This window comes from Chlorocebus sabaeus, chromosome 20 (assembly GCF_047675955.1).
Source record: "Chlorocebus sabaeus isolate Y175 chromosome 20, mChlSab1.0.hap1, whole genome shotgun sequence".
NCBI classification, from domain to species: Eukaryota; Metazoa; Chordata; class Mammalia; order Primates; family Cercopithecidae; genus Chlorocebus; species Chlorocebus sabaeus.
Window position 1 is genome coordinate 95,893,182 of NC_132923.1, and position 18,051 is coordinate 95,911,232.

An 18,051-nucleotide genomic window follows, 5' to 3' on the forward strand; every position below is an offset into this window, starting at 1 on the left:
GGTTCTAAACATGCATTTTGAGGATTCACGTTACTGTTCTTATTCCAACCCCTTAGTGCCATTACTATCTTTTGGAATAAATACAAGAAATTTCACATCCTCCAAGAAGATTATTTTATTTTGTTTATTTATTTATTTTTTTTGAGACGGAGTCTTGCTTTGTCGCCCAGGCTGGAGTGCAGTGGCGCGATCTCAGCTCACTACAAGCTCCGCCTCCCGAGTTCACGCCATTCTTCTGCCTCAGCCTCTCGAGTAGCTGGGACTACAGGTGCCCACCACCACGCCTGGCTAATTTTTTTTTGTATTTTTAGTAGAGAGGGAGTTTCACCACGTTAGCCAAGATGGTCTCGATTTCCTGACCTCGTGATCCGCCTGCCTCGGCCTCCCAAAGTGCTGGGATTACAGGTGTGAGCCACCACGCCTGGCCCTATTTTTATTTATTTATTTATTTTGAGACAGTGTTTCTCGCTGTTGCTGAGGCTGGAGTGCAGTGGTATGATCATAGCTCACTGCAGCCTTGACCTCCCAAGCTCAGGTGATCCTCCTGCCTTAACCTCCCAAGTAGCTGGAACTGTAGGTACACACACCACCATGCCTGGCTAATTTTTATATTTTTTTGTAGAGACGGGGTTTTACCATGTTTCTGAGTCTCAAACTCGTAGGCTCAAACAATTCTCCTGCCTCAGCCTCCCAAAGTGCTGGAATTACAGACGTGAGCCACCATGCCCAGCCTTACCATAAATTTTAAAGGTCCCAGCCAACAATAAGAGAAAACAAAGGAAGAAGTGGCAAAGTAGAAGTAATTCTAGCAGATATTCCATAGAGTCGTTAGTCAAATTGCGAACACAGAATCCTTGGGTGCTAACCAGTAACAGGTGGTTGTGATGTTCTTTTTGTAAGTACATTGTATTATTCGAGATCTGACTTTTTCTTGTGAGAAAGGTATTAAACAGCAGTTTTTTCTTTAATAATCCTTGGTATCCACATTGCACACTTTTTATTTTTATGTTTTTTTTTTTTTTTTTTTTTTTTTTTTGAGACAGGGTCTCTATTGCCCAGGCTGGAGTGCAGTGGTGGGATCACAGCTTACTGCAGCCTCCTGGGCTCAACTCAGTCCTTCTACTTCTGTCTCCTGAGTAGCTGGGGCCACAGGCATGTACCCCATGCCCAGCTAAATTTTAAAAATTTTTTGTAGAGATGGGGTCTCACTGGGTTGCCCAGGCTGGTCTCAAACTCCTGAGTTCAGGCAATCCCCCCCACTTCAGCCTCCTAAAATACTGGGATTACAGGTGATCCTCCTGCCTTAACCTCCTTACAGGTGTGAGCCACCACACCTAGCCATTAAGCACTTTCAAAGCCATTTTTTGTTTGTTATTTACAGCAGCCCAGTGAAGCAGGTAGCATTGGGATTATTGTTCCTATTTGACTAATAAGAAAACTGAGATTCAGTTAAGTTACTGGCCTAAAGTCTTTTTTTTTTTTTTTTTGACAGTCTCACTCTGTCGCCCAGGCTGGAGTGCAGTGGCATGATCTCTGCTCACTGCAACCTCTGCCTCCTGGGTTCAAGTGATTCTCATGCCTCAGCCTCCTGGGTAGCTGGGATTACAAGCATGTGCCACCATGCTTGGCTAATTTTTGTGTTTTTAGTAGAGATGGGGTTTCGCCATGTTGGCCAGGCTGGTCTTGAACCCCTGACCTCAAGGATCTGCCAGGCTCAGCCTCTCAAAGTGCTGGGACTACGGACGTGAGCCACCGTGTCCAGCCATGTTACCTGCCTAACATCTTAAAGGGAAAATAAACATTAAGGCAAGATAGAGTTGAGATTCAAATCAGGGTAAAATTTTAACGTCAAATTCAGCATTTTTTGTTTTGTTTTTACTTTGTTTTTGTTCTACTTTACTACCACTCTGACTGTAATAAAGAAAAGAGTGAAAGTTCTTTAGGGGAACTGAGGTACTCCCAAAGAATTGCTACAGTCCCATTTGTCCTGTGACCATGTGCTTGGGGTGCCATAACAAAATACCACAGACTGAGTGGCTTAAACAATAGAAATTTATATCCTCAAACTTCTGGGGGCTGGAAGTTCAGTGTCAAGATGCTGGCAGGAGAGGCTAGAGATGAGGTCTCTCTCCTTAGCTTACAGATGACATCTTCTTTCTGAGTCCTCGTGTGGCATTTTTTTCTGTGTGGGAGAAAGAGATATCTCATGTCTCATCCTTTTGTTTTAAAGGAACCAATTATATCAGATTAGGGCCTCACCTGTATGACTTTATTTAACCTTAATTACCTCCTTAAATGCCCTGTCTCCAAATGTAGTCACATTGAGGGGTAGGGCTTTGACGTATGAATTTGAGGGAGACACAGTTCAGCACATAACACAATGTTAATAGGTTTTTAGTGGCTTTTGATATTCTGGCTTAGCCTGGTTAGCTGGAAACTAAATTTAATATTTGCATGGGACCAAAGGTAGCAAATATCTGTATTCTTTATTTCTGTGAATATAGAAGCTTAGCTAAATTCAACCTGTGGTACTTGCTGTAAGGTACTTTGCAACTCCAGGATATTCTAATAGCAAAAAAATCTGTATCTAAATTTTCTACTTTTCTTATAATGTAGCCTAATTTGTTAATAATTAGAGATCTCAGTACTTTACAGGTAATAAATACTCCTCTCCTTCCTCCCCACCCACCTTTTTTACAGATGGAGAAATTAGCATACAGAGAAACTGACTTGTCAGATGTCAGAGCAAGGTATTGGTGGATCCGGGGATAAATCCCAAGCTTCTTAACTCCTAGACCGGTTTTTAGTCCATTGACTATGCAGCCTAATGGTAAGTATCTTTTTACCTTATCCTGGAAGTAAGAGGGATTAAGAGACCTAGCAAGAACTGGCTTTAAGGAATTCCTCACTACTAATTAGACTACTCGTTATCCTTTTCTTTATAGCCATGATGTCATTTTTGTCATTGGCATGAATTTTCCAGATTGGGAGAGGAGGTTTGAAGTTTTGCTTTTCAAATAGTTAAAAATATTTGTCGGTGGCTCATGCCTGTAATCCCAACACTTTGGGAGGCCAAGGTGGGCGGATCACCTGAGGTTGGGAGTTCGAGACCAGCCTGACCAACATGGAGAAACCCCATCTCTACTAAAAATACAAAACTGGCGGGCATGGTGGCACATGCCTGTAATCCCAGCTACTTGGGAGGCTGAGGCAGAATTGCGTGAACCCAGGCGGCAGAGGTTGCTGTGAGCTGAGATCTCACTGTTGCACTCCAGCCTGGGCAGCAAGAGCAAAACTCCATCTCAAAAAAAAAAAAAAAAAAAAAAATCTGTAACAGTTTGGCTACATAATAAATAATTATTAAGAAAGGAAACTATTATTTAATGAATTTGTTCGCTGTGGCAACAGAAATACAATGCAAGCCACTTATGTAGTTTAAAGTTTTCTAGTAGCCACATTTAGAAAGGTAAAAAGAAGAAGGGGCATGGGGGCTCTCACCTGTAATCCCAGCACTTTGGGAGGCCAAGGTGGGCCAATTGCTTGAGCCCAGGAATTGGAGACCAGCCTGGGCAACATAGCGAAACCCCATTGCTGCAAAGAATACAGAAGCGTAGCCAGTCATGGTGGTGTGAGCCTGTAGTTCCAGCTACTAGGGAGGTCATAACACTTTATCACACTTAGGTAACTCTCTGTCTTCTAGACTAAGAGAGGGTGCCTTGTTGTTTTTTAAATCCTTATTACCTAACACAGGGCTGGAACTTAGATAGTCAATGAATTTTTCGTTTGAAGCATGGATGAATGCAGTTTCAGTATGGAAATATCCAAAATTTTAAGAGTGTTATTTTGAAAATAGTAAGTTGGAAATGGAATTTAAATATCAAATTGTACAAGATTTAATAGGAAGCTACCCTCTTTAAACCTATAATATTACGTTCATTGATTCATTTTATTGACCTAGATATGTGAGATAGTAAGGAAAATAAGACATAATCTTTACTAGCAAATAGTTCATAATTAAGATATACATGTGATCAAACACAAATACACACACATAAGATATAGATAGTTGCTACTATAATATCTCAGCTCCCATAATATTGTTTGATGCTTAGTGAAACAGAATTTCAAGGTCGAATAGGGTCTTAGGAGTTTATCTAGTTATCTCCCTTTACAACCTGTGAATTTTTCTCTCAGCTTGGAAAAGTTTCAGCATCTTTGGTGATAAGTGGTCATTCAGCTTTTCTGCTTGTACATTTTAGTGTATAACCAGTCCTCTACAGGACAATTCTCATTGTCAGAAAGTCTCTCTCTGACATCTGCTTCCCTGTAGTGAATGCTTTGTCGAATGCCTCCAATCAAAAGACTACATTTTGTGAAATCCCTGGTGAGCATTCCAGTAGCAGGTAAACTAGAACAGGGGTTTTCTATCTGATTTGTTTAGTGATATATCTCCAGTGCCTAGAATAATGACTGGCAAACAGTGGTAATAAATGTTTGTTGAATGAATTAATCTAAACATAAGCAGGATTTAGAGCATTATTTCAATTCAGTTTTTTAATTGTCAGATTTACACCCTTTGTGGACTATTACATATCTTTCATTGCTGTTTCCTGATCGGTTCTTTGCCTCTATGGCATAGTTTAACTTATTGAGCCCTAAATTTGTCATCTGTAAGAAGATATTAATAGTACCTGAGGTGGAATATATGAAAATACCTGGCACTGGGCCTGGTATATATAGTAATGGTAAGTATTAGTTGAATCTGAAATCGAATCAGTGCAGCAACCTCTGAACCTCCCCTGACCCTGACATCCCAGGAATGCAAGTTTATTTTTTAAAATTAATTAATTTCAAGAAATATGCATTAACACAGAATATACCATTTTAATTAGTGTACAGTTCAGTGACACTGAAGACATTCACATTGTTGTGCACCCATCACCATCATCAGTCTCTAGAACTTTTTTCATTTTGCAGAACTGCAACTGTACCCATTAAAAATGGTAAGTTCATTTTTAATATTAGGTAAAGCATGACTGAAATGGTAAATCTGTAGTAGAAAAAATAATACATTCTAAAACTAAATATAAATTACTATCTGTAGTTTTAAGTTACCTGTTTTCAGTTATTGTTTATTAACTTGAATAATTGATATCTTACCATCTGGCTTCTAGGTATCATCCTGTTTGTCACAATTGTTTTGATGAGAGTGTGCATTGAAATATTGACTTTTTAATATGGATAATTTTTCTCTCATTGCATAACTTTCTGCATTTAGTAAAAAGACAAGTTTTTTTTTGTTTTTGTTTTTTTCTGCTTGCTGTGTGCCAAACTCTAGAAATACTGACTGGTTTAAGATCATTTAGCTCTGACACTCTGACAGGCATAAATGTAGGAGGTGGCACTACTACTTTGCTTAGGGCTGTCACCAGAAAGCTGTTACAAAATAATATTTGTCCTGGACTGTGAGGAACAAATAGGAATTTCCCAAATAGAGAAAAGGGGAAGGTCCAGAGGTATGAAAGAGTATGAGTTTGGGTGCAGTTTACAGTTGTATGAGCTTGGAAAGAATATATGTCTGGATACAGTTTAGGGATTGATCCTTGAAGACTTTTAAATGGGCTAGTGACATGTTTTATCTGATTTGTATTTTAGAAAAATAATACTGATGTATGATTGGAAAGCAGTGAGAACAGACAAAGGAATTAAATAACTGTTTTTATTGATCAACGTGAGAGATAATGAAATCCTAAACTCTGAATAGAGGCAGGGGAGATTAAAGAGAAGAGATGGTTATTTTAGAGGTACAACTGACAGAATTGGATAACCAGTTGGATTTGGAGGGCAAGAGGGATTACAGGTTTCTGATTTGTTGTGTTAACTGGGATAGGGACTGCCAGAGAAGAAAGATAGAAACTGATTATTAAATAGTACCTGTGTACTATAATATACTCTGAAACATGGCCATTATTCTTAGAACACTTTGAAAACATGATAGGTGACTAGCTCCTTTTTTAATGTGTAGAATTCTGTCAGATGCTGTATTCTCTTTATTTTGGGACAGTTGCCTGACTGAGGGACAGTTACCTGATTCACTGAGTAGTTTATGGCAGTACTTAAAAATTACATATTTTGTAATGCATTTGTTTCTTTTTCTTGAGTACTGCTTTCCATGTTTCAGTAGTTTGTACCAAGAGTCTATTTCTTCCTAGAAGCTAGAAGTTCCTTTTTCATTGTTCTTTTTTTTTTTTTTTGGAGACAGAGTCTTGCTCTGTTTCCCAGACTGGAGTGCAGTGACATAATCCTGGCTCACTGCAGCCTGGACTTCCTGGGCTCAAGCAGTCCTGCCATCGCAGCCTCTTAAGTAGCTGAAACCACAGGTTCCACGCCCAGCTAATGTTTTAATTTTTTTGTAGAGACGAGGTCTCACTATGTTGCTGAGACTGGTCTCGAACTCCTGGGCTCAATGAATCCTCCTGCCTTGCCTCCCAAAGTGCCGGGATAGCAGGCATGGGCCACTGAACTTTTTGAACCATTTGATGCCTGTCTGCCCTTAACTATTTGTTATTTTGTTCATTTTGCTGCATAATTGAATATGGATTTTGTTTTCTTTACTGGAATACTTCCTCTTTTCTTTCTTTCTTTCTTTCTTTCTTTTTTTTTTTTTTTTTTTGAGACAAGTCTTGCTCTGTTGCCCAAGCTAGACTAATTTTTTTAAATTGCGTTGGTTACTTTTGAATATTGTTTTACTGATGATCTTTCAACCTGGTTTCTATTTGTTGTGGTTTCCTTTAATCAATTTTGTGTATACTGGTAGCTCATCTTTACTTAAGCAATATAGTACTAAAAACTTGTATGTAAATGGAATATATATTGTATGTTTAATTTTTAAGAATATGTATTTTCTAATTATGAAAAATTTTAAACATAAATTTAATCGTGATCCCCTAATATATTTTTCAGTAATTTTAAAGCCTAATCTAGTTTTTAATCTTTACTAATGATTCAGAGGAAAACAGGCATAGCAGGCTACTAGAAAGACAGGGGATGTAAAAACCAGGAGAGAAGGCAAACAACTGGCCAATGTTGCTGGAATGTAGTAGAAAAGGGAGAAGTCATAACAGATAAGATTAGAGAGGTGGCAGGAATCAAATCCTGCATGGCTTTGTAAAGCACCCTTAACTGAGTATGAAGCTATTGGAGGTTCTTCAGGAGAGAAATGACCTTATCTGTTTTATGTTTTAAAATACTCACTCTGACCTAGTAGTAGGGTTCTCCCCCAAAACAGAAACAAGGGGAGCTGGGTAGGTAGGTAGAGAGAGATTTATTGTGGGAATTGGCTCACAGGATTATAGAGGCTGAGAAATCCCATGATATATTATGTGTAAGCTGGTGCCATTAGTCTGAGTCCAAAGACCTAAGAATCAGGGAGCTGATGGTGTAACTCTGCCTTCAGTGCCAAAGACCTGAAAACCAGTGGGGAAGGCAGAGGGGAGTGTTGTAAGTCTTGGGATCTGAGGCTCAAGAACTAGGAGCTCCATTGTCTAAGGACAGGATAAGATGGATATCCTAGCTCACAAAACGAGAGAATTCACTCTTCCTTCACCTTTTTGTGCTATTTGGACCCTCAGTGGATTGGATAATGCCCACACACATTGGTGAGAGCAATATTCTTTACTCAGTCTACTGATTCAAATGTTAATCTCTTCAAGAAATACAACCACAGATACACTCAGAAATAATATTTACCAGCTATCTGGGCATTCCTTAGCCCAGTTAAATTGACAAATAAAGTTAACCATCACAAGTACTCCTTTCAACTCAGCACCCATATGTATTTCCTTAAGCCATATTTGATCTCCAAATGAAGATAGTAACAGGGTCATTATTCTACCTAACTTAAACAGCTATCTTGCATACAACTGAAAACGCACTAACCCCCTCCCCAGGAGAGTGAAGTTCTTCAGTGATGTTTACTCTTCTGATAGTCTGTAACTTAAATATTATGATGTAAAATTAAAAACACTTACATATTGATATAAAGTCAATACAACTTTTGTTACATGATAAGAAAAGATAGGAAAGAACACAAAGATATTTGCTTAATATGTGTATATATACAAACAAACATTCATGATGAAATAAGGAAATACTCAGAACAATTACAGTTGTTTCTGTACTGGTCACATGGTTATTGCTGGTATTTATAACTTACCTATTCTGTATTTTTTTTTATTTTTATTTTTTTATTTTTGCCTTCTGCAAGAACCTCATGATTCTTTACCCAGCAGGGTGACCCAAAGGTTTGGCCCATTTGTAGTTCTGCCTGGATTGCGTTTTTGTAGTTATCCATTGGCCTTAATCACAGAGTGGAGTAATACTTGGAAACACCCTAAGGTATCTCCTGTATTCTAGACATACTCTTCAGTTCTTCCATTGTGGAGTAGTAGTTCATTTTCTCCTTGATAGTCAGGATGAATCACCTCAGGCAACAACACCGCAACTCCCTCTTTACCTGTTGACTCAGAGGCGTGAGGAACCCAGAGTAGCTAGGTGGCAATCTTTAAAAAAAAAAAAAAATTGGAGATTTTTTGGTTTTGTCTTTCATTATTTTTAAATTGAAACATAATTGTACATATTTATTGGGTACAGTGTGATATTTCAATACATGTACATAATGTGTAATGATTGAATCGGTAATTAGCATATCAGTCGCTTCAAACATTTATCATTTATTTGTGTTGGGAGCATTCAGAAATAAGCTCTTTTTGCTGTTTGAAAATACACAATAAGTTCTCATTAGTTATAGTCACCTATAGTGCTGTAGAACACTATAACTTATTTCTTTTATTTAGCTGTACTTTTATATTTGTCCCCCTACCTCCCCTTTTTTCCCTTTAGTAACCACTATTCTGTCTACTATGAGGTCTACTTTTGTAGCTTCCACATATGACTGAAAACATGTGGTATTTCTCTTTCTGTGCCTGGCTTATTTCCTTAACCTGGTGTTCTACAAGCTAATCCATGTTGCCACAAATGACAGAATTTCATTCTTTTTATGGCTAAATAGTATCCCATTGTTTATATATACCATATTTTCTTTATTTATCTAATGATGGACACTTTGGTTGATCCCATATCTTGACTATTATGAATAGTGCTGCAATAAACATGGGAGTGCAGATAACTTTTTGACATACTGATTTCCTTTCCTATGGATATATACCCAGTATTGAAATTGCTGGATCACATGGTAGTATTCTTCTTAGATTTTTGAGGAACCTTCATCCTGTTTTCCATAATAGCTGTACTAATTTACTATACCACCAACAGTGAATAAGAGTTCCCCTTTCTCCACATTTTTGTCAGCATTTATTTTTGTCTTTTTAGTAGTAGCCACTGTAACTAGGGTAAAATGATATCTCATTGTGGTTTTGATTTGCATTTCCCTGATGATTAGTGATGCTGAGCATTTTTTCATATACCTGTTAGCCATTTCTGTGTCTTCTTTTGAGAGATATCTATTCAGCTCATTTGTTTATTTTTAAATCAGATTATTTGTTGTTTTGTGTTTTGGGGGGAGTTTTTTGGTTTTTGCTGTCGTTTGAGCTCCCTGCATGTTCTAGATATTAATCCCTTGTTGGATGAATAGTTTACATATATTTCTCCAATTCTGCACTCTTTTCCCTCTGTTGATTGTTTCCTTTGCTGTGCAGAAGCTTTTTAGTTTGATATAATCTCATGATGTCTAATTGTGTAATTTTGCTTTTGTTGCCTTTGCTTTTGAGGTCTTCTCCATAAAATGTTTGCCCAAATCAATGTCTTGAAGCATTTCTCCTGTGTTATTTTCTAGTAGTTTTATAGTTTCAGGCCTTCATTTAAGTCTTGATCTGTTTTTAATTGATTTTTGTACATGGTGAGAGGTCTAGTTTTATTTTTATGTACAGGGGTCTAGTTTAATTTTTCTGCATATGGATATCCTGTTTTCCCAGTGGAGAAAACTTTATTTCCCAGTGGAGAAAAACTTTATTTATTGAGGAGACTGTCCCTTCCCCAGTGAATGTTCTTGATGCCTTTCTCAAAAATCAGTTGGCTGTAAATACATGGATTTATTTCTGGGTTCTCTATTCTGGGTTCCATTGGTATATATGTGTGTTCTTATGCCAGTACCATGGTGTTTTGTTTACCATGTCTTTGTTATATATTTTGAAATCCAGTAGTGTGATGCCTCCAGCTTTGTTCTTTTTTGCTTAGGTTTACTCTGGCTATTTGGAAACTTTTATGGTTCCATACAAATTTTAGAATTCTTTTCTATTTTTGTGAAGAATGTCATTGGTATTTTGATAGGGATTGCATTGAATCTATAGATGACTTTTGGTAGTATGGTTATTTTAACAATATTAAGCCTTCCAATCCATGAACATGAGATATCTTTCTATTTGTTTGTGTCCTCTTCCATTTCTTTCATCAGTGTTCTGTGGTTTCCCTTGTAGAGATCTTTTACCTCCTTGGATAAATTTATTCATAGGTTTTTTTTTAATAGCTGTTGTAAATGAGATTGCTTTCTTGATTTGTTTGTTGTTGTTGTTGTTGTTGTTTTTTCCTAATTCATTGTTGGTTCAGTGCTACTGATTTTTATATGTTGATTTTGTGTCCTGCAGCTTTCCTGAATTTGTTTATCAGGTCTAAGAATTTTTTGGTAGAGCCTTTTTTTTTTTTTTTTGATGGAGTCTTGCTCTATTGCCCAGGCTGGAGTGCAGTGGTATGAACATGGCTCACTGCAGCCTTAACCTCTCAATAGATCCTCCCACCTCAACCTCCCAAGTAGTTGGGACCACAGGCATGTACCACCATCCTGGCTAACTTTTTGTATTTTTTGTAGAGATGGGGTCTTGCCATGTTGCCCAGGTTGGTCTTGAAGTTCTGGGCTCAAGTGATCCTTCTGTCTCACCCTCCCAAAGTGCTAGGATTACAGGCATGAGCCACCGCACCCAGCCGTCTTTCCCCTTAATACTGCTTTGGCTGTATCCCATAGGTTTGGGTATGTTATGTTTCTATTTTCATTTGTTTCAAGAACTTTAAAATTTTCTTCTTAATTTCTTCATTGACCTATTGGTTATTCAGGAACATGTTTAATTTCTTTGTATTTCTATGATTTTGAAAGTTCCTCTTGTTATTGATTTCTATTTTTATTCCATTGTGGTCTGAAATGATACTTGATATGATTTCAGTTCTCTTAAATTTGGTGAGATTTACTTATGGTCTAATTTGGAGAATGTTCCATGTTCTGATGAAAAGAATGTATATTATACAGCTGTTAGAAGACAGTAAAAGTACTGTCACCTAGCTGGCACTGTAACTGCATCCTTTGTGTGTGTGTGTGTGTGTGTGTGTGTGTGTGTTTTATTTTTAGTAGAGACGGGGTTTTACCACAAGGCCATTCCATAGTTCTGTCAAGCCAACTGCTTCAGAATGATGCATGTTGAGATCGTTAATTCCATGAGCATAAGCTCATTGCCACACTTCTTTGTGTGGCTTCTTGGTCAGAAGCAGTGCTGTCTGTAATGGTGGATAAGGGATTTTGTGAGTCTGCAGTTGGTAGTTTTGACAGTAGAATTGCATGCAGGGAAGGCAAATCAATATCCAGAGTAAATGTCTATTCCAGCTGGACAAAATACTGTCCCTTCAATGAAGGAAGCAGTCCATTGTAATCAACCTGTCACTGGGTAGCTGGCTGATCACCCTGGGGAATAGTGCCATATCAGGGGCTCAGTGTTGATCTCTGCTGCTGGCAGATTGGACACTCAGCAGTGGCCATCGCCAGATTGGCCTTGGTATGTGGAAGTCCATGCTGCTGAACTTATGCATAATTTCTATGCAGATAAGTAATGGAGGTGCCATTTACTGGGTTGGGGAAGACGAAAAGTAACAAGATGACAGAGGATGGCCTTCTGTTTTAGTCGTGTTAAGTTCTTAATATCTGATTGATAACCATGTAGAGATGGCCTACAGGTGGTTGTTTGTGTGAATGTGTGTGGGATTCTAAGAATCCAGTTCTGGAAATGTGAATTTGGAAGTGATCTTAATGGAGTGGTGAGCAGACATACCCTATTTGAATGAGGTGATAATATGGGGTAGTGAGGAGGCAATAACTGTGAGGTAGTCAAGAGGCAATAACTACAGGTAACTCTTAAGTTTTCCTGTGAAGGAGAGCAAAGAAATAGAGGAATATAATAGGAGGGATATGTGTGGGATTAAGAGAAGGGTGTGAGGTTTTGTTTTTTTTAGGTTTTCATTGATAGGAAATAATAGAGCAGTAAGAATGCTGGTGCAAATGATCTGTTAGAAAGGAGGTCCTTGATAGTAGGATCAGCAATGTGACAGAATAGGAAACTCCTGACTCTCCCTCCACCCATGGGTGCACCAAATAAATATCTATTCATGGATCAGTTCTCTGTCAGAGAAAGTCAGAGACTAGTTGAAAAATTCCTACCCGTGGGGCAACTGAGGAAACATCCTCATCGAATGGGTAGGAAAAACTGAAGCACACTAGGGCCAGACCCCATCCTGGGCATTGTGCCATAAAATTGGGAAGGGAAGCCCCAACATCCAACTTCTCCCCATGGAGAGGAGGGTTTTAACCCCACATATAGCATCCTAACTTAAGATTCTTCATGGTCTGGCTCTTAATTCATCAACTCTGGGAGCAAAGGGGATTAGACATATGCAAGTCTTTCTAGACCACAGGAAAAAAGCAACAGTTAGATATGGGCACTTAAGCACTTCAGAGCTTTCATCCCCCAGGAGCAATACATAGAAGGGACTTAAGAAATGAAGTCCCCTGTTTGCCCCAGAAGGAGTTTATGACACACTATTCCGGCAGCTTTTTGGTTGTTTGACTTCTAACTAACTTACATTGGGGGAGTTTAGGAGCAGTCAAATATTAACCCGCCACCAGCCTGGGAAGAGTTTGTCCACACATTGAATACCTTAGCTTACACAGCTTCCACCAAGGGTCTACATCCTAAACCTCTCAGCTCTGGGAGAAGAAGGGATTGGCCTATGCAGATCTCTAGACCTCTGCAGGAAAAAAGCAGCAGATTTATACGGGTACAGAAGCACATCCCTGGACTTTATTCCCCAGGAGAAGTGCAGAGAAGAAGCTTAAAATGTAGCCCCCTATTTTTCCCCGGAAGGGGTTTATGACATACTCTTCTGGTGACTACTTGCCAGCCTGGCTTCCAAATAACTTGCATTGAGGAATTAAAGGGGTAGACAGCTATTAACCTGACACCACCCTGATAGGCATATGTCCACATGAGTGCCCCAACTTTTACAGCTATCTCCCAAAGGATTACATCCTAAACATCTTAGCTCTGGGAGCCAAGGGGACTAGGCATAGATGAGTTTTTCTAGATCACAGAACAATGGGATGGCTTTAAATAGGTATACAAATACCTTCAGAGGTCATACCTCTTATGAGTAGTGCAGAAAGGAAGTAGGAACATGTAGGTCCCATTTGTTCTCCAAAAGGGGCTTATAGCACACACTTCCAGTGGCTACTTGACAGCCTGGCTTCTGATGAACTTGCATTTGGGATCTGATGGGAAAACAAACAGTAGTCCTCTAGCTAATCTCAGTGATAAATCCAAGGCTACTCATTCTTCCTTGAAGGAGTTTGGTCATGCCTCAAGTGCCACAACTTCTATAGCTTCCACCCAAGGGACAAGATTTGGGAATCAGTGGAGCTTTGCATTCCTGAGTAGCCTTAGACCACAGCAAACAAAAAGGGGGACGTACAGTAGGACCACTTCTATGAGCTTCTCCCCAGGATCAGAGGGTACAACCTGAATGTGAGTACAGTTTTTTGCCACATATCTCGTTAGCTTAGTGCAGGGAGAGTGGGGCATAAATGCTCAGGCTCAACTGTGAAGATAGAAGGAAATGGAAAACCCATTCAGTACCTCAACATCTCCAGCTACGTCTAGAGATTCTGGCTCCTACTCTATGGTATTGTGGGGGTATTGACAGAATGTGGCACATCCTAAGCTTGAGGGGACCATCATAAAAGAGACAGCAGTCTGAATAAACACAGAGATTAGAGAGTGCCTTAAAATTTTTGGCTGGATGGATTGGTGAGATCCTTCTCCTACATGAAGCCAGTCTGACAAGTTGGGGAGAGGTTATATTCTTATTTAATGCATAGAAGCTAATACAAAAATCAAAGAACAGAGAATCTATTTTTAAAAAAGAGAGAGAGAGAAGTCTCGACAAGTGAAATAGAGATATGTGATTCGTCTGACAGAGAATTTAAGATAATGGTTATAAAGATGTTCACTGAAGTCAAAAGAGCAATGAAAGAACAAACTAAGAACTTTGACAAAGAGATAGAAAGTATAAAATAGTACCAAATAGACATCAAAGATGTGAAAAGTACTGTAACTGAACTAAAAAAATTCAATGGAGGTGTTCAACAGCAGATTCGATGAAGCAGAAGAAAGGATCGATGAAATCAAAGATAGGTCGTTGAAAAAAATCCAATCTGAGCAAAAAGAAAGCAGAATGAAAAGGATAATTTAAATAGAGTTTACGAGACCTGTGGGACACCATCAAGTGGACAACATATGCATTATTGATATGTCAGAAAGAGAAGAAATAAAATATATTCAAAGAAATTACGTCAGAAAACTTCCCAAGCCTGGGGAAGGAAATAGAAAGCCAGATCCAAGAAGTCCAAAGAACACCAAATAAGATGAACCTAAAAAGATCCACACCAAGGCAAGTTGTAATCAAATTATAAGTTAGAGAGAGTTGAAAGCAGCAAGCGAAAAGTGAATTTTCACATGTGAGGGAAGCACCCTAAGGCTATCAGTGGATTTCACAGCAGAAACCTTGCAGATCAGAAGAGAGTACGATGATATTATTCAAAATCCTGAAAGGAAAAAACACACAAAAATCAACACTGCTAGCAAAGCATACTATACCCAGCAATCCTGTCTTTCAAAAACAAAGGGATAATCAAGACTTTCTCAAACAAAAACAGAGAATTTATCCCCACTAGACCAGCCTTACAAGAAATGCTAAAGGGAATTCAGAAAAGAACGTTAATCAGTAATGTGAAAACATATGAAAGTATAAAACTCACTGAAAGAGGAGATATTACAACTGGTAACATAGAAATACAAAGGATCATGGAAGAGTACTATGAAGAGTTATAAGCCAACAAATTGAACAACCAGAAGAAATGAATACATTGCTAGAAATATGTAGTTTACCAAGACTGAATCACAAAGCAGTTAGAAATCTGAATAGTCCAATTATGAGTAATGAGATTGAATTAGTAATTAAAAGTCTCCTATCAGAGTAAAGCCTGGGACCTAATGGCATCATAGCTGAATTGTACCAGACACTTAAGAACAAATACCAGTCCTTCTCAAACTCTTCCAGAAAGTTGAAGAGGAGGGAATTCTTCAAAATTTATTTTATGAGGCCAGCAGTACCTTGATACCAAAGCCAGACAAAGATACGACAAGAGAAGACTACATCTCCCTTTATCTGAATGGTAAGAGGAAAAAGAAGACTGCAGACCAATCTCACTGATGAACATAGATGCAAAAATCTTCAACAAAATACTAAGAAACCATATTCAGCAGTATATTAAAAGAATCATTCACCATGATTAAGTGGAATTTGCCCTTGGGATGTGATGCAGATGAATAAATGTGACTCACCATATAACAGAATGAAGGACAAAAATCACATGATCATCTCAATAGATGGAGAAAATGCATTTGACAAAATTCAACATCCTTTCATAATGAAAACTCTCAATATATTAGGTATAGAAGGAATGTTCCTCAACACATAGCTAACCTTGTCCTCAATGGTAAGAAGTTGAAGGATTTTCCTGTAAGATCTAGAATAAGACAAGGATGCCCACTCTTACCACTTCTGTTCAACATAGTATCAGAAGTCCTAGCCCAAGCAATTAGGCAAGAAAAAGAAATAAAAGGCATCCAAATAGGAAAGGGTGAAATGAAATTGTCTCTGTTTGCTGACAACATGATCTTACATATTGAAAATCTTAAAGACTGCACCAAAACACCATTTGAATTAGACAAATCCAGTAAAGTTGCAGGATACAAAATCAACTAACAAAAGTCAGTAGCATTTCTATACACTAACAGTGAACTTTCTGGAAAAGAAATTAAGAAAACAATCCCATTTACAATAGCAATCCCATTTACAATACCACTTATTACTTTTTTTTTCTTTTTTTTTATTATTATACTTTAAGTTCTAGGGTACATGTGCATAATGTGCAAGTTTGTTACATATGTATACTTGCGCCATGTTGCATGTGCAACATGTGCTGCACCCATCAACTCGTGCAGCACCCATCAACTCGTCATTTACATCAGGTATAACTCTCAGTGCAATCCTTCCTCTCTCCCCCCTCCTATAATAGGCCCTGGTGTGTGATGTTCCCCTTCCCGAGTCCAAATGATCTCATTGTTCAGTTCCCATCTATGAGTGAGAACATGCAGTGTTTGGTTTTCTGTTCTTGTGATAGTTTGCTGAGAATGATGGTTTCCAGCTGCATCCATGTCCCTACAGAGGACACAAACTCATCCTTTTTTGTAGCTGCATAGTAGTCCATGGTGTATATGTGCCACATTTTCTTAATCCAGTCTGTCACTGATGGACATTTGGGATGATTCCAAGTCTTTGCTATTGTGAATAGTGCCGCAATGAACCTACGTGTGCGTGTGTCTTTATAGCAGCATGATTTATAATCCTTTGGGTATATACCCAGTAATGGGATGGCTGGGTCATATTACAATACCACTTACTTCTAAGTAAAATACCTAGAAGTAACTTTAACCAAGGAGGTGAAAGATCTATATGCTGAAAACTGTAAGGCACTGATAAAGGAAATTAAGGGTATCACAAATAAGTGGAAAGATATCTAGTGTTTATGGATGGGAAAAATTAATATTGTGAAAATATTTATACCACCAGAAGAAATCTACAGATTTAATGCAACCGCCATCAAAATTCTAATGTCATTCTTCACAGAAGGAGAAAAAACAATGCTAAAATTAATGTAGAGCCACAAAAGATCCTAAATAGCCAATCTTGACCAAAAAGAGCAAAGCTGGAGACATCACACTACTGTATTACAAAATTTATTACAAAGCTATAGTAATCAAAAAAGCATGGTGCTGGCATAAAAACAGGCAAGTCTACCGATGAAATAGGACAGAGAGCCCAGAAATAAACCCGTGCATCTACAGTCAATTGCTTTTTGACAGGAACACACACTGGGGAAAGGAAAATCTGTTCAAAAAGTGGTATTGGGAAAACTGGATATCCACAAACAGAAGAATGAAAGTGGATCTTTATCTCACCCCTCATACAAGAATCAACTCAAAATGGATTAACGACTTGAAACTATGAAACTGAAACTATAAAACTGCTAGAGGTCTGGACAGAGATTTCTCTGATTTGAACTCAAAAGCATAAACAATAAAAGCAAAAATAGACAAATGGAACTGCATTCAAGTGAAAAGCTACTGCACAGAAAAGGAAATAATAGAGTGAAGAGACAACCCACAGATTGGGAGAAAATATTTGCAAATCATACACTGGAGAAGGGACTAATATCTGAAATGTACTAGGAACTCAGACTACTGAGTAACAAGAAAACAGCCCTGTTAAAAATAAGCAGAGAACTTGACTAGAAAACATATAAATGGGCAACAGATATATGAAAAAAAAGTCCAACATCTCTAATCAGCAGAGAAATGCAAATGAAAACCACAGTGAGATACCCTACAGCCAACACCTGTTAGGTTGGCTGTTATCAAAAAGATGAAAGATAAATATTGACAAGGATTACAAGAAAAAGGAACCTTTATACACTGTTGTGGATATCACAAATTAGTACAGCCATTTTGAAAAACAGGATGGAGGTTCCTCAAAACACAAAATAGAAATACCATATGATTCATCAATCCCACTACTGGCTATATCCCCAAAGGCAATGAA

General features: G+C 38.2%; 1 protein-coding gene across 26 annotated transcripts in view; it reads left to right on the plus strand.

Moving 5' to 3' along the window:
• Window positions 1-18,051, plus strand: part of SCMH1 (Scm polycomb group protein homolog 1) — a 225,838-nt gene that overhangs the window by 53,918 nt on the left and 153,869 nt on the right. For 17 of the 26 annotated variants that reach the window (XR_012089692.1, XM_073007426.1, XM_073007428.1 and 14 more), the window contains one exon: window positions 2,701-2,830. Coding sequence is in view for 8 of the 26 variants with exons in the window: in XM_007979211.3 (XP_007977402.1) it covers window positions 2,818-2,830 (13 nt within the window). In the remaining 18 variants the exon portion in view is untranslated. Of the gene's footprint in view, window positions 1-2,700; window positions 2,831-4,977; window positions 5,004-18,051 lie in introns of those variants that run through there. The other 9 variants (XM_073007421.1, XM_073007430.1, XM_073007422.1 and 6 more) reach the window with 2 other exon arrangements.